This window comes from Tachyglossus aculeatus, chromosome 21 (assembly GCF_015852505.1).
Source record: "Tachyglossus aculeatus isolate mTacAcu1 chromosome 21, mTacAcu1.pri, whole genome shotgun sequence".
NCBI classification, from domain to species: domain Eukaryota; kingdom Metazoa; phylum Chordata; class Mammalia; order Monotremata; family Tachyglossidae; genus Tachyglossus; species Tachyglossus aculeatus.
In genome coordinates this window covers 52,391,845-52,409,316 of record NC_052086.1, presented here as the reverse complement: position 1 = coordinate 52,409,316, position 17,472 = coordinate 52,391,845, and the positions used below count along the sequence as shown (strand labels likewise).

Here is a 17,472-nt window from a genome sequence, read left to right as displayed (position 1 = left end):
GAAAAGATAAGTGCAAGGGCCTGGCCTGTGAGACTTTACTTGGATTCTATATCACTGGTTGGAAGTCTGTGTCCAGCTGAAAAGAGTTCTGCTGCTTTTCTAGGAAGTGGGAGTCAGCTTCTTAAACAGTCTGGGCTTGTCAGAGTAAAGACAAAACTCGTCGAGGCCGGCACTCGGTTTGGGGAATGCCGGCCAGGGCCATGGACTAGGCCAAACCAGCTTTCGGATGGTGGTCTGTTTCCATCTCTGGAAAGGGTTAAATCTTCCCCTCCTTAGGGACCCGCCTGTTGTTGAAGAAATCCCCCCCCCCGAGTTCCTTTCAATGATGGCTTAAACACAATCTGTTTTTCTCAGCTTGTAGACCGCCAGGAAAACTGCTTTGGATGTGACAATAGGAAAAATTCCTAATGCCATCTGGAATGCCGGATGGAAAATTTCACTTAAGCAACTGGGAGGTCGGTCCTGATGGTTGTGCTTTTTTGTGAGTGTGGGCCTGGGGAGAAGTGCTTCGATGGGATATGGCAAACATTGGGATGATGTGAAGGAAGATTGCTCCGGTTTCAATGGTCATTTTAGTGCTATTTGGTAATTGAATTCCAGTGAGACAATTGACTGCTCCTTGCAGTCCACTTATACCTCAGTTGTACTCTCCCAAGTGCTTAGTATAGTTTTCTGCACATAGTAAGCACTTAATAAATACCATCGATTGATTGGTACCTCTGATAGGATGATGCAGCTTTAATCCAGCAGCAAGGGACAAAATCCACTTGCCTATAATGCTGTGCTCCCTTTAAAAAGGAATCTCAGACATATATACAGTATATCTGTTTTTGTTTTTTGTTTCTGGGAAGAAATAGCGCTTTGGAAGATGTTGTAATTTTAAGCAAGAAGAAAAACATTCTAGTGATGAAAAGCCCTTTATATTGGGGAAGGTCAAAATGGGTCTGGATGAAAATGGACCAGAGACCAATTTTGCTGTCAGTGGCCAGTAGGACTATTTCTGGGTTTACATGACATTGGAGCAACATTGAGTCGTCCCTGACAGCGATCCCCCTTGGTTTGTTCTCCTCGATCAAAAGGTAGCCAACCAGATTAGACTGTATCTACTCCAGGGCTCAGTACAGTGCCTGGTACATAGTAAGCACATAACGAATAAGATTTAAGAAAAAAAATTTTTCCGGATGATAGAGAGCCTTCCTGGAAGGGAAAGGTGTGGGAAGTTCTCACTTTGTGCGTTCCCAGGAACCACCATGATGGTCACTTCAGGAGTCATGATTCATTCATTCAATCATATTTATTGAGCGCTTACTGTGTGCAGAACACTATACTAAGTGCTTGGAAAAGTACAGTACAACAATAAACAGTGACATTCCCTGCCCACAACAAGTTCACAGTCTAGAGTGGGGGAGACAGATATCAATACAAATAAATGAAATTACAGAAAAATATGGAACGCATGATGAATGGTATCTCTGACTGATCTGTCCACTCTGGTACCCAGCCTGGACATTCTCAACGAACTGCTGGAGTTTGCTAACACAGAAATAATCTCTTGAAAGTTGTGCTTGAGGAGCAAATCCTGGCAACAGAAACTGTAAAACTTGCGTTCAAATCCTGCCCTAACCCGCACTCCCCCATTAGTGACTCGATTTTGTGCCTCAATTTCTCCAGCCATAAAATGGGGGTGAGAAGCTTTTTTTTTTAAATGGTACTTATTAAGTGTTTACTACATGCCAGGCACCCTCTACTAAATAGGGTGGGGATGGGCACTCTCCAGCCAGGGAAGACTTCCTGGAGGAGATGCGATTTCAGAAGGGCTTTGAATATGGGGAGAGTAGAGGTCTAATAGATAGGATGCAGGGAGTGTCAGGCAAGAAGAAAGGCATAAGCGAGGTGTTAATGGTGAGAGAGACAAGGCTGAAGATTCCTTGACTTCCCTATCCTCCCTGACTCCCTTTTTTAGGGTATCTTTAGAGGCAGCTTTTGGCAGGAGACAATAAATTACTGCCTGGAGGACTTGCTGAAGACCTTTTAGGAGCAGCATAACCTACAGGAAAGAGCACAGTCCTGGGAGTCAGATGACCTGGGTTTTAATCCCAGCTCTGTCACTTACCCACTGCAGAACCTTGGGCAAGTTACTTAACTTCTCTGGGCCTCAGTTTCCTCATCAGATGGGGGATTCAAAACCCATTCTCCTTCCTACGTCGGCTGTGATCTCCATGTGAGACATGGACTGTGTCCAATCTGATTATCTTGTATATACTGGTGACTACAGTGATTGGCATATAGTAGGTGCTTACATACTTAACAAATACCACTATTATTATTATCGCAATTATCATAATCATCATCACCAGGATCATCATTGTCATCATTTTACCTTGGGACTGTTGGAAGGGGTAAAGACTGGAGAAATCTTCTTCCAGCATCTTTAAGACCAGGAATTGCTTTTTGTCTGCGATGGGAGTGGAAGAAAAGGAAAAGAGGGCTTAGTCCGGGAAGAGCACTGTACTAAGCACTTGGAAGAGTACAGTCTAACAATGTAACAGACACATTCCCTGCCCACAAGGAGTGTACAGTCTAGAGGGTGAGACAGACATTATTATAAATAAATAAAATTACAGATATGTGTATAAGAGCTGTGGGCCTGGGAGCAGGGATGAATAAAGGGAGCAAGTTCTAGTCCTGTCCGGATGGATCAAACCATTCGCACCACCCCATCCCTTCATCTAGAAACTGGTCTCACCAGCTGAGTGTTACCATCAGCCACACTGAACCTTCTGAAGTTTTCCCACTTCTGTGACATGAGAAAGAGAGAGTGTGACATGCATTTATTTTTAACCCAACTGGGGGAGGAACCCAGTATCACATTATAAATATTTGCCAGTTCGGAAAGATTTTGTAGCCAACATTGGAGGCAGTGTTGCATCGGGGGCTGACTTGTTTCCCAGCTGTCAGCACCCCTTCCTTCACTGCTCCAGTTTCTGCTCTCTCTCCTACCTCTCCAGGGAGGCAGGGAACAGTGGGAAGATTCGATCAACCAATGGTATTTGAGTGCTTCCTGTGTGCAGAGCACTGTGCTAAGCACTTTAAAGAGTCCAATACCACTGAATTAGAGGACCTGTTCCTGTCCACAAGGATTTGGCCCAAAAGGAATTTTCTCTGTTGACCATTATGGGACCTGAAGCTCCCAGGACAGGGATTGTGGGCCAGACAGTTCTGACATGAGCCGTTACTGTGTAGAGTACTGTACTAAGCACTTGGGAGAGACAACGTAACAGAGTTGGTAGACAAGTTCCCTGCCCAGAAGGAGCTTACAGTCACACAGATATCATTTGAGGGAAACAGCATTCAAGTTTCCCTCAAGCAGCGTGGCTCAGCGGAAAGAGCATGGGCTTTGGAGTCAGAGGTCATGGGTTCAAATCCTGGCTCCACCAACTGTCAGCTGTGTGACTTTGGGTAAGTCACTCAACTTCTCTGTGCCTCAGTTACCTCATCTGTAAAATAGGGATTAAGACTGTGATCCCCCCGTGGGACAACCTGATCACCTTGTAACCTCCCCAGCGCTTAGAACAGTGCTTTGCACATAGTAAGCGCTTCATAAATGTCATTAAAAAAAGTGCTATTAGAAGTGTGGCTTAGTGCACAGAGCACAGGCCTGGGAGCCAGAGGACCTGGATTTTAAACCCAGCTCTGCCACTTCATTCATTCATTCATTCAATTGTATTTATTGAGCACTTACTGTGTGCAGAGCACTGTACTAAACGTTTGGGAAGTACAAGTTGACAGCATATAGAGACGGTTCCTACCCAATAGCGGGCTCACAGTCTAGAAAGGGGAGACAGACAACAAAACAAAACATATTAACAAAATAAAATAAATACAATAAATATGTACAAATAAAATAAATAAATAGAGTAATAAATACGTACAAACATATATACATATATACAGGTGCTGTGGGGAAGGGAAGGAGGTAAGGTGGGGGGTGTAGAGGGGGAGAGGAAGGAGGGGGCTCAGTCTGGGAAGGCCTCCTGGAGGAGGTGAGCTCTCAGTAGGGCTTTGACGGGAGGAAGAGAGCTAGCTTGGCGGATGTGCGGAGGGAGGGCATTCCAGACCAGGGGAATGACGGGGGCCGGGGGTCGACAGAGGGAGAGAAAAGAACGAGGCACAGTGAGGAGATTAGCTGCAGAGGAGCTGCGGGTGCGGGCTGGGCTGTATATGGAGAGAAGGGAGGTGAGGTAGGAGGGGGCGAGGTGATGGACAGCCTTGAAGCCGAGGGTGAGGAGTTTTTGCCTGATGCGTAGGTTGATTGGCAGCCACTGGAGATTTTTGAGGAGGGGAGTAACATGCCCAGAGCATTTCTGCACAAAGACGATCCGGGCAGTGGCGTGAAGTATGGATTGAAGTGGGGAGAGACAGGAGGATGGGAGATCAGAGAGGAGACTGATGCAGTAATCCAGTCGGGATAGGATGAACAATTGAATGAGCAGGGTAGCGGTTTGGATGGAGAGGAAAGGGCAGACATTGGTGATATTGCGGAGGTGAGACTGGCAGGTTTTGGTGACGGATTGGATGTGAGGGGTGAACGAGAGAGTGGAGTCGAGGATGACACCAAGGTTGCGGGCTCGTGAGACGGGAGGGTTAGAAGTGCCGTCAACAGTGATGGGAAAGTCAGGGCGAGGGTAGGGTTTGGGAGGGAAGAAAAGGAGTTCAGTCTTGGACATGTTGAGTTTTAGATGACGGGCAGACATCCAGATGGAGATGTCCTGAAGGCAGGAGGAGATGCGAGCCTGGAGGGAGGGAGAGAGAGCAGGGGCAGAGATGCAGATTTGGGTGTCATCAGCGTAGAGATGATAGTTGAAGCCATGGGAGTGAATGGGTTCACCAAGGGAGTGAGTGTATTGTCTGCTGTGTGACCTTGGGTAAGTCACTTGACTTCTCAGGGCCTCAGTTGTCTTTTTTGTAAATTGGAGATTAAAGACTGTGAGCTCCAAATGGCACATGATCTGTGTCCAACCTGATTAGCTTCTATCTACCCCAGCACTTAATACAGCGCCTGGCACATAGTAAGCGCTTAACAACTACAATAACAATAATAATAATAATAACAGAAACCCAGGGGCTGGAAATAGAATCTTGTTTCCCTTCCTGTGCCACCATCAGGACTGTTTCCTGTCTCCCACTATTTAGGTCATTTTTATTCAATTGTAGTTATTGAGCACTTACTTATGCAGAGCACTGTACTAAGCACTTGGGAAAGTTCAATACAACAATAAACAGTGACATTCTCTCCCCATATTTGTTTGAAGGAATGTTAATCCTTAAGACCAAAATGACCACTACAGGTTAGAGCCCAACTTTGAAATTCCATACAACCGATCTGCCATTCAACCGTTTGGGTTTATTATTTTTCTTTGCCCTGGGGTTCGTTCCTTTAATCACTGACAGACTCGAGATTAGAGTTAGGATTGTCCTTCATAATAAACCACCAGTTCTCCATTTTCCCCAGCCCTGCTAGTGACTAGCTATGAATTCTTCATGTTGTTATCTCTCATGACCCTCTTGGCTGAAAAACAACAGTAGCACATAAAAAGCCATATTCTTCTCTGAGGAGTGAAGCCCTGATTAATGAAATAGACTCCTCTAATGCCAGCTTGTTCACTATGCCTTAATCTCATCTCTCTCACCGCAAACCACTTTCCCATGTCCTCCCTCTGGCCAGGAACTCCATATACATCAGAACACCACTCCCCCCACCTTCAAAACCTTATTAAAATCACATCTGCTCCATGAGGCCTTCCCCAACTAAACCCCTATCTCCCTACCTCCCTCTCCCTTCTGCAGCATATATGCATTCGATTCTTTATCCTTAAAACACTTGATACTCACCACACCCTCATCCCCACAGAACTTATGAACGTATCTGTAATTTATTTATATTAATATCCATCTTTCCCTCTAGACTGTAATCTCCTCATGGGCAAGGAACGTGTCTACCACCTCTGTTGCATTTACTGCATCAGCCTCCTTTTCTGGTGTCTATACTTTACTCTGCTGCCTGGATTATCTTTGTACAGAAATGGTCTGGGCATGTCACTCCCCTCCTCAAAAATCTCCAGTGGTTGCCTATCAACCTTCGAATCAAGCAAAAACTCCTCTCTCTCGGCTTCAAAGCTCTCCATCCCCTCGCCTTCTCCTACCGCACCTCCCTTCTCTCCTTCTACAGCCCAGACTGCACACTCTGCTCCTCTGCCGTTAACCTCCTCACTGGGCCTCGTTCTTTCCTGTCCTATTATCGACCCCTGGCCCACATCCTACCCCTGTCTTGGAATGCCCTCCCTCCACACATCCACCAAACTAGCTCTTTTCCTCCCTTCAAAGCCCTACCGAGAGCTCACCTCCTCCAGGAGGCCTTCCCACACTGAGCCCCCCTTTTTCCTCTCCTCCTCCTCCTCCCATCCCCCCCGCCCTGCCCCCTTCCCCTCCCCACAACACTTGAGTATATTTGTACATATTTATTACTCTATTTTATTAATGATGTGTATATAGCTATAATTCTATTTATTCTGTTGGTATTGGCACCTGTCTACTTGTTTTGGGTTTTTTTTGTCTGTCTCCCTCTTCCAGACTGTGAGCCCGTTGTTGGGTAGGGACCGTCTCTATATGTTGCCGATTTGTACTTCACAAGCTCTTAGTACAGTGCTCTGCACACAGTAAGCGCTCAATAAATATGATTGAATGAATGAATGAATGCTCTTCTGAGTGCTTAACACAGTGCTCTAGACACAATAAATGCTCAATAAATACGATTGATGGATTGACTGATTGAAATACCCAGAATTTGCATAATTCCTTTTGAAGTTTAAGTCTAGAGTGGTCAGAACCCTCTGTGGCAGTTCAATTCAATTAAATGAAAATGACCTAAATAGAGGGAGACAGGACACAGCCCTGATGACGGCACAGGAAGGGAAACAAGTTTCTATTTCCAGACCTTGGGTTTCTCTTTTATTATTATTATTATGGTAGTTAAGCACTTACCATGTGCCAGGCACTGTATTAGGTCTCATTTAGAGCATGGGCTTTGGAGTCAGAGGTCATGGGTTCAAATCCAGGTCATGGGTTCAAATCCCTGGCTCCACCAATTGTCAGCTGTGTGACTTTGGGCAAGTCACTTAACTTCTCTGTGCCTCAGTTACCTCATCTGCAAAATGGGGATTAAGACTGTGAGCCCCCGCCATGGGACAAACTGATCACCTTGTAACCTTCCCAGCACTTAGAACAGTGCTTTGCACATAGCGCTTAATAAATGCCATCGTTATTATTATTATTATTTATTACACCTCGTTTATCTTGAGTCCTGTCTTGGCACTGGAAAGGAAGGGATGGTTAGCATTCTCCCCATTTTACAGCCAAAGAGATGAAGGCAGAGAGATAAGGAGACTTTCCCCAAACGCCAGGGTGACTCAACTGTAGCCAAGAAACGGGAAAGAACCCAGGCTTTTGGACTTTCAGTTCCATGATTTCTCCTCTGACCTTCTTCTCTAATTTATTTTAATGTCTGTCTCCCCCTCTGGGCTGTAAGCTCTTTGAGGGCACGGATAATGTCAACCAGCTCTAATAATGCTAATGATGGTATTTGTTAAGCACTTACTCTGTGCCAGGCACTGTTCTAAGTGCTGGGGTGGATATAAGCAAATTAGGCGGGACACAGTCCCTGTCCCATGTGGGGCTCACAGTCTCAACCGCATTTTATAGATGAGGTAAATACCCCTCATCCCCCTCTCCATCCCCCCATCTTACCTCCTTCCCTTCCCCACAGCACCTGTATATATGTATCTATGTTTGTACATATTTATTACTCTATTTATTTATTTACTTTACTTGTACATATCTATTCCATTTATTTTATTAGTATGTTTGGTTTTGTTCTCTGTCTCCCGCTTTTAGACTGTGAGCCCACTGTTGGGTAGGGACTGTCTCTATATGTTGCCAACTTGTACTTCCCAAGCGCTTAGTACAGTGCTCTGCACATAGTAAGCGCTCAATAAATACGATTGATGATGATGATGAGGTAAGGAGGCACAGAGAAGTGAAGTGATTTGCCCAAGGCAATCAGACAGCAGACAAGTGGAGGAGCCGGGATTAGAATCTATGAACTTCTGATTCCTGTGCCTCTGCTCTATCTACTATGCCACACTTTTTCAGTTAGTTCAGTGCTCTGCACCCAGTAAGCACTCAATAAATACCACCAATCGATAGACCACGCTCTCTCCATTCTTCATGGGTTCTGGGAATGGAAGGGACAAGAGGTAGAGCAGCAAATTAATCCTGTTCCTGTGACGGGACCCAGAGGAGAGGGTTGCAGAGAGGTTTGCAGCTCCAAAGCTCCAGGCTTCTATTCTGGTCAGGAAACATGGCCAGAGAAGGATTTTTTTTTAATAGGTTATTTGTTAGGTGCTTACTATATGTCAAGCACTGTTCTAAGCACAGGGATAGAAACAAGTTTATGAGGTTGAACGGAGTCCCTGTCCCACATGGGGCTCACAGTCTAAGTTGAAGGAATGAGGATTTGATTCCCATTTTACAGACAAGGTAGCTGAGGCCCAGAGAAGTTAAGTGACTTGACCAAAGTCGCACAGCAAGCAATTTGCAGAACTGGGTTTAGAACCCGGGTCTTCTGACTCCCAAGCCCGTACTCTTTTCACTAGACCATAATGCTTCTAGGATTGGTGAGTGTCTTCTCTCCAGCATTCAAGAAGAGCAAAAGCAATTATTAAAGTTTTAGAAATCAGGCCCTCGGGGGGAAAGTCAAAAGGAGCTGGCCTTGGTTCAGGTGAGATGGCTTGGGAGGGGAAGAGGCAGGGATGGAAAGGATTAAAGAGCCCGCTGTTGGGTAGGGGCCATCTCTATATGTTGCCAACTTGTACTTCCCAAGCACTTAGTACAGTGCTCTGCACACAGGAAGCGCTCAATAAATATGATTGAATGAATGAATTAGTTAAAGAACTACCTTCTGGTTTTGGAAAGGAAATTGTAAGGTGAATGCTTGTTAGCTTTTGTACATCTCTACAGAGGTTGCATTGTACTCCCCTAAGTGCTTAGTACAGTATTCTGCACACAGTCAGAGCTCAATAAATACAACTGATTGATTGATTGACCAGGCAAGATGAAATGAGCTGCAACTACCATCCATGAGAGCGATAAGCATAGCACAAGAAAGAATCCTGTACCAGGGCTACTCAGGGCCAAAAAACTGGGGTGGGTTCAGGAAAATCCTCCTTAAGGATTTTTCCCAAAGAAGCGAGGTGTGGCATGGACTAATGGAAAAAGCAAGGGCCTGGGGGTTGGAGCACCTGGGTTCTACTCCTGTCTCTGCCACTTACCTGCTGCATTATCTTGGGCAAGTCACTTCACTTCTCCTTGCCACAGTTCCCTCATCTACAAAATGGGGATTCAATTGATGGTATTTATTGAGTGCTTACTGTGTTCAGAGCACTGTACTAAGTACTTGGAAGAGTAGAGGGTTAGTAGATACGTTCCCTACCCAAAATTCATTCATTCATTCCTTCATCTTCTGTGCAAACCACTATACTAAGTCCTTGGGAGAGTACAATATAACAATAAAGACACATTCCCTGCCCATAATGAGCTCACAGTATATTGGATTCAATACCTGTTCTCCCTCCTTACTTAGACTGTGAGCCCCATGTGGGACCTAATTACCTTTTATCTACACTAGCACTTTGTACAGTGCTTGGTACAAATAAGCACTTCATAAATACCCCAATTATCATTATTATTGAAGGGTCCTCTCTGGCCTATCCCAGCATAGCGCACTGTGGGTCTGTGCGTTTTGGGTCCGGGGGCTGGGGTAGCATTTCTGGCAGCCAGATGCTTTGCCTTTGGGAGTGCCACTCCCCCAAGTCACCTTAGCGGGGCAGGAAAGGTGGCCTGAGTCCAGCTGGGGGACCCTGAATCCAGAAACTCTAGATGAATCCTGTTCATGGGCAGTGCGGAAACAGCCTCCCGTCCAGAAATATGGGGAGGGAGTGGGATGCTGTTTGCCTTTAAGACTTCTGGTGGATGATAATGGCATGTAATTTGAAGAGGAACACTTTAGAAGTCAACTAATTAGCAGTTGCAGATGCCTCCCTCCTGAGAGGGAGGGAAGGGAGAGCAGAGAAGGAGGGGAGAGGAGAGGGGAGAGGAGGGGAGGAGAGCTGCCCTGCTTCTCTGGCAGTGGTGCTTCCGAGAGGCAGAGGATCAGGCCGCTGCCGCCTTGCCTGGCGAGTCTCTTGTGAGAGAGGAGGGGGTGCAGACCGAGGGGAGGGGGTGGGCAGGCCCAGCGGCTCAGAGGTGGCTCTCCGGCAAGAGCGAGCCGGCTGGCAGATGGCAGAAGAATCGGCAGTGCGCCAGAAGGAGATGCAGGGAAGGTGAAACTGAGGCGGCCAAAGCTAGGGAGCCAGGAAAGGAAGGAGGCTCCATCCTTGGTTCCTCCAGCCCACCCAGTCCGGCGGGCACCTGTCAGTCAGCAGCGGGCACCAGTCAGTGGTGAGCAGGGGGTGTTGGATTGCAGCATGCCCAAGGGCCAGGAAAGGGACTACTAACTCAACCTCATCCCTGGGGACGCATCATCTGCGGGAAGGGCCGGAGCCATCCTCGGGCTTCTTCCATCCGTTCACGCCTCCAGATGGGAAAGGATCGAAGTTTTTCCCGGCACTTTCGGTAGGTTCTCCTCTCCCTGGGTCATTTTCCTGACCCACGGGCAACTGTGACTGTGGGATGGTGCTGGGTGAAGCGGTTGGGTGGACAGTGGCTTTGGTGGCAGGTTGAGGGGAGATTCTGGGGGTCTCGCTCTCCTCTTTCCATGCACCCTGTAGCCCGGCTCCTCCGGACAGGATCAGTTCCTAACTCCAAACTCCTTCCTTGCTGCCCGAGCAAGAGGATGGGCCCAGCGCTTTGTACAGTGCCTGGCACATAGTAAGTGCTCAACAAATACCATAATTAATTAATTACCAGAGTGGGCTTCCCCCAGCCTGCAGCGTGGTTTAGGGGATAGAGCACGGGCCTTGGAGTCATAGGACATGGGTTCTAATCCCGCTCTGCCGCATGTCAGCTGTGTGACCTTGGGCAAGTCACTTCACTTCTCTGTGCCTCAGTTCCCTCATCTGAAAAATGGGGATTAAGACCGGGAGCCCCACGTGGGATGGGGACTGTGTCCAACCTGATTATCATGTATCTACTCCAGTGCCTGGAACAGTGCTTGGTGCATAGTAAGTGCTTAACAAATACCACGATTATTATGACTATTTTCTGGCAAAGACCCTCTGCTCTTTTTGCTTAGACCAGGGAGCTGAGGTGCACTGAATCTCTCTCAGGGCTGGAAAACCAGATTCCTGCATGCAGCAACAGTTTTGGCTGCTGTTGCTGCTTCTGTTGCGGTACTGCATTTCCAGATTGTGCCAGCCCCCTGTAGAAAGCACATTCTTCAAGGCGGAAAATGGTTCCACAAGCCCCCCACGTTCCCGCAGAAGCCATATTTAACCGGAAATGGACAGTAAGGATCTGGGAGAAATCTCAAGGGAGAAGCAATCTGGGAGCCAAAATATAGGAACGGTTCTTTCCTCTTCCCTCCCTGCTGGCGCAAACCTCCAAAGCCTGATCTTGGCTGCTTTTGTTCCGGGCTACCTTTTTCTGGGTTGAAGGGCTGACCTAGCTCAACGGGGAGGGAACAGGCCTTGACATTGGTACCAGCCCAAGATGGGGACCCTGGGTTCTTCCCAAGAGATCCATCACTCAAACAGTGACGGGGGCATATATATGTATGTATGTGTGTGTGTGTGTGTGTGTGTGTGTGTGTGTACGTGCATGTGTGTGTGAGAGAGAGAGAGAGAGAGACGAGGTAGTAATAATAATAATAATGGTATGTTAAGCACTTACTGTGTGCAAAGCACTGTTCTAAGCACTGGGGAGGTTAGTAGCATTATTTGTTAAGTCACTCAAACAGTGATGGGGGTATATATATGTGTGTGTGTGTGTGTGTGTGTGCGTGTATGTGTGTGTGTGTGTGAGAGAGAGAGAGAGAGAGACGAGGTAGTAGTAATAATAATAATAATGGTATGTTAAGCACTTACTGTGTGCAAAACACTGTTCTAAGCACTGGGGAGGTTAGTAGTATTATTTGTTAAGTATTTATTGCATATAGAGCACTAGTGCTTGGAGAGAATTCCCATGGGAATTAGACATGGTCCCTAACCACCCCCCCCCCCCAACCTTTTTAATGGTATTTCTCAAGCACTTTCTATGTGGCAGGCACTGTACTAAGCACTGAGGTAGATTCAAGTTAATCAGGTTGGACACAGTCCTTGTCCTGCATGGGACTCGCGGTCTCAATCCCCATTTTACAGATGAGGGAACTAAGGCACAGAGAAGTGAAGTGACTTGTTCAAGGTCATACAGCAGACAAGTGGAGAAAGCGGAATTAGAACCCAGGCCCGTGTTCTTATCCATTAGGCCATGCTGCTTCTCAGTAGGCTCCTTGGTGGGCTCACAACCAAATGTGTGAGTGTGTATGTGTATGTGTGTGTCTTCGTGTTGTGACCTGAGGTTTTTTTTTATTTGTTAAGCACAAGCACTGTTCTAAGCACTTTTGGAGAGTTAAGAGCTTTGAGATCTCTACAGCGGTTCTCTAAGAAAGGACGCAGAGTGGTCTCTGAACCATCTTTTGTCTCTGAACTGGGTCTGCAAAAATTGCAGGGGCCTAATAGCCTAATTTCTCAAGTCAGGGAAGTTTTAAACCCTATCAATTCTAAGTGATCCCCTAAGGAGCTGGGACCAGTTCTATCTGTACAGGTGAATTACTCAATTGTGTCTTTTGGGATAGCGTTGTGGCTGAATTCCACTTTTCTGTTCCCTTATGGTTCTGAGTGAGGGAAAGAATGGGGAGGCAGGCAGCTCCAGGATAGGAAGGCAGCTGAGGGGGAGTGGGGTGGCTGGAGGAGGAGCTGCAGGGGCCAGGAGAGGCTCTGGGAAGTGGGGACCCCCGCCTCAATTTGAGGGGGGAATGGAGGTTGGGTGGAAATGAAGGATTCAGAATGAGGACTTATAGACTGCTGCAGTGGGGTGGGAGTGCCAGGGGAACACAGAGATGTCCGACCCTGGAATCCTAGGCAGCTTCTCTTACTTCTTGCACCTCCAGGAGAACCAGGGGACTCTGAGAGGGGACTTGGCAGGGAGTGGGGGGGGAAGGAAGTGTGTGTGTGTGTGTGTGTGTGTGTGTGTGTGTGTGTGTGTGTGTGTGTGAGGTTTTACCCCAAACCCCTAGTGGGGCCTAGAGGTCAGAGGACCTTGGCTCAAACCCTGGCCCTGCCACTGTCTGCTGTGTGACCTTGGGCAAGTCCCTTAACTTCTCTGGGCCTCAGTTTCCTCATCTGTAAAATGGGGGTACAATACCTGTTCTCTCTCCCCCTTAGACTGTGAGCCCCACGTGGGACAGGGACTGTGTCTGACCCACTTATCTCTCTTCCACCCCAGTGTTTAGCCCAGTGCTTGGCATACAGTAAGTGCTTCACAGATACCACTGTTACTATTATTATTATTCTGTAACAGTAACACCATCGTGGCCTATTAACAGAGCCTCAGATTGGGGATGGGTGTCAAGCAGGAAAATAAGGGTCTCTGCCATGAGCACCTCTGTGGTTTCACCACCTACCAAGGCGAGCACCATTTTGAGCAGGGTCTCAAAGATGGGGGGGGCACTGCACTTCCAGGGGCAGAGGCTGAGGGTTCCCCCGCTGCTGTTTGAAAATGGGGATCAGGAAAGAAGGGGAGGAACTGACTTGCCTTTAGGGAAATGGCTTTGGAAGAGTTGTTGGGGCTGAGATGCTGTTTAGGAAAAAATATACCCCAGCTGGCCCCCACCCACTATGAGGAGCTTTCTCTTGGAGCAAATCCTTCATTGTCTCCAAAAAAGTAATGATTGTGGCATTTGTTAAGCACTTACTATGTGCCACACACTGTGCTAAGCACTGGGGCAGACCAATCAATCACTCCATCATATTTATTGAGGGCTTACTATGTGCAAGGCACTGTGTTAAGTGCTTGGAAGAATAACACAATGGATTTGGTAGACAAGTTAATCAGGTCCTGTCCCACATAGGGCTCACAGTCGAAGGGGTAGAACATGAATTTAATTCTCATTTTACAGGTGAGTTAACTGAGGCATGGAGACCTGCCCAACATCACATGCAAGGCAAGTGGCAGAGTTGGGATTGGAACCCAGGTCTCCTGACTCTCAGGCCTATGCTCTTTCCACTAGGCAACACTGCTGCTCAACACTCTGAAGGCTCCAGATGGGGTTTCCTCTCCTAAAACCTCAACAGTCAGAAATCCTCAATGAAGAACCTAATAAGCCCATTATGGATTGGGAACATGACTGCTAATTCTGTTGTATTGTACTCTCCCAACCGCTTAGCACAGTGCTCTGCACATAGTAAGTGTTCAATAAAAACCATTGATTGATTGACTGATCTGGGTCGTCCCCTGGCCTTCAAGCCCAGGACTCTGACACATGCAAAATGGAACCGTTTAACTTTGGCCTTGGATCTTTCCAGGCCTAACGGAAAGAGCATGGACCCAAGAGTCAGAGAACCTGGGTTCTCCACTTCGCAGCTGTGTGACCTTAGGCAAGTTGCTAAACTTCTCTTTACCTCAGTTTCCTCATCTGTTAAAGGGGGATTCAATTCCCTGTCTCCCAAGCCTTTGGATCATGAGCCCCATGTGGGGACAGGGACTGGGTCTGATCTGATTATCTTGGTTCATAGTAAGCATTTAACAGAAGGCTCCTTCCTGACCAAAGGAGGGAGGTTGAACCCCAGAACCTCCCCCCCAGCCCCTCGTCATCTCTGCAGCTTGTGGAGGGATGGAGGGAGGAAGGAAGAGAAGGAGAGGAAGAGAAAGGCAGAGAGATAGGCTCTGTTATTCAAAGCCAGGGTGGCTCACAGTGAACAAAGGGCTTCGCTCAAAAATAGTCTCTGTCAAGGCCCCACATGATCCTCTGTCTGTTGGAAAGACCATGGGGACGGGGTGGTGCAATGACCGGAGCTGACTGATGCAGCTATGTCAGTCAATAAATGGTATTTATTTCAATCAGTCAATCAGTCGTATTTATTGAGTATTTACTATGTGCAGAACATTGTCCTAAGAGCTTAAGAGCAATAGCAATATAACGCAGTTGGTAGACACATTCCCTGTCTACAACAAGCTTACAGTCTAGCGGGGGAGACAAATATAAATATATAATGATGATGACATTTATTAAGTGCTTACAATGTGCAAAGCACTGTTCTAAGTGCTGGGGAGGTTACAAGGTGATCAAGTTGTCCCATGGGGGGCTCACAGTCTTAATCCCCATTTTATAGATGAGGTAACTGAGGCCCAGAGAAGTTAATTGACTTGCCCAAAGTCACACAGCTGACAATTGGCGGAGCTGGGATTTGAACCCATGACCTCTGACTCCAAAGCCCAGGTTCTTTCCACTGGGCCACACTGCTTCTCTATTTATAATATAAATAAATTACGGATATTTGGATGTGGACGTAAGTGCTATGGGGCCGAGGAAGGGGAGAATAAAGGGAAAAAATCCAAATGCAAGGGAGACAGAGAGGGAAAAGAGGAAATGAGGGCTTAGTGGGGGAAGGCCTCTTGGAGGAGATGGGCCTTCAGTAAGGCTTTGAAAGTGGGGAGGGTGATTGTCTGTCAGATATGAAGAGGGAGGGAGTTCCAGGCCAGTGGCGGACGTGGGCGAGAGGTTGGTGGCGAGATAGATGAGATGAGGTACAGTGAGTAGGTCGTCATTAGAGGAGTGAAATGCGTGGTCTGGGTTGTAGTAGGAGAGAAGCAAGGTGAGGTAGAACGGGGCTAGGCGATTAAGCGCTTGCTATGTACAGAGCACTCTCCTAAGTGCTTGGAAGAGTATAATACAACAGAATTAGCAGATACGTTCCCTGCCCATAACAAGTTTACTAGGCTGTAAGCTCCCTCTAGACTGTAAGCTCATTGTGGGCAGGGAATGTGTCTGTTTATTGTTATATTGTCCTCTCCCAATTGCCTAGTACAGTGCTTTGCACATAGTAAGCGCTCAATAAATGCAATTGACTGACTAACTGACTCTAGAGATGAGTCAGTCATCAGTCTACATGCTTACAATCACCCAACTCCCCCAGATCCCAGCGGAGGCAAAGCTCAATCAGGCTCCCTGCTCTAGGCCCACCCTCAGAGTGAGGTGACTTTAGACTGTAAGCTTGTTCTGGGCAGGGACTATGTCTGTTACATTGTTATACTTTACTCTCCCAAGTGTTGAGTACAGTACTTTGCACACTGTAAGTGCTCAATAAATGTTTGACTGACTGCCCCCTGAATTGTCTGTTCAAGAAACGGTGAATCTCTGCAGTCTAGAATCTCTTCTAGACTGTGAGCCCGTTGTTGGGTAGGGACTGCCTCTATATGTTGCCAACTTGTACTTCCCAAGCGCTTAGTACAGTGCTCTGCACACAGTAAGCGCTCAATAAATACGATTGAATGAATGAATGAATGACATAGACCAGGTCAACATTATCTCTTAACTCCACCCTTGGACTTAATAATAATAATAATTGTGGTATTTGTTAAGCATTTATTATGTGCCAGGCACTGTGCTAAGCACTGGGGTGGATACAAGCAAATTGGGTTGGAGATTGTCCCTCTCCCACATGGGGCTCACAGTCTAGGAGGAAGTAAAAATTATGGTATTTGTTAAATGCTTACTATGTGGTAGGCATTGCACTAAGTGCTGGGGTAGACACAAGCAAATCAGGTTGGACACAGTTCCTGTCCCGCATAGGGCTCACAGTCTTAATCCCCATTTTACAGATGAGGTAACTGAAGCCCAGAGAAATGAGATGAAGCCCAAGGTCACACAGCAGACAAGTGGCAGAGTCAGGATTAGAATCCATGACCCACTGACGCCCAGACTCATGCTCTATCCACTACACCATACTGCTTTTTATTACTTCCCTTTGGTTCTGGGGTGTCTTAAAACTCTTAGCATCATAGTGACGAGAGCTGCCTCCTCCCCATCGGAAGGCATTTGATACTTGGGATTCCTTCTCATTCCGTATTTCCTGAAACATCCCCCGACTGTAATTCATTTTAATGTCTGTCTCCCTGGCTAGGTTGTAAGTCAATTAATCAATGGTATTTATTGAATGCTTACTATGCACAAAACACTGTTCTAAGCACTTGGGAGAATACAGAACAGCAGAATTAGTGGACATGTTCCCTGCCCATAATGAGGTTTCAGTCTAGAGGGAGAGATAGACATTAACATAAATACATTATTTATAGTATATTACTTAAATATGTTTACATAAATGTTGTGGGTTTGGGGGTGAGGGAGGAAATCAAATGTCCAAAGGTCACAGATAAAAATGC

General features: G+C 46.8%; 1 protein-coding gene across 1 annotated transcript in view; it reads left to right on the top strand.

Annotated features, from left to right (window-relative positions):
• Positions 1-10,365: 10,365 nt before the first annotated feature.
• Positions 10,366-17,472, top strand: part of LOC119942830 (Grid2 interacting protein) — a 74,211-nt gene continuing 67,104 nt past the window's right edge. Inside the window, 1 exon segment of the mRNA XM_038763807.1 lies at positions 10,366-10,728. Within this exon segment, the coding sequence (XP_038619735.1) occupies positions 10,694-10,728 (35 nt within the window). The 5' untranslated portion in view covers positions 10,366-10,693.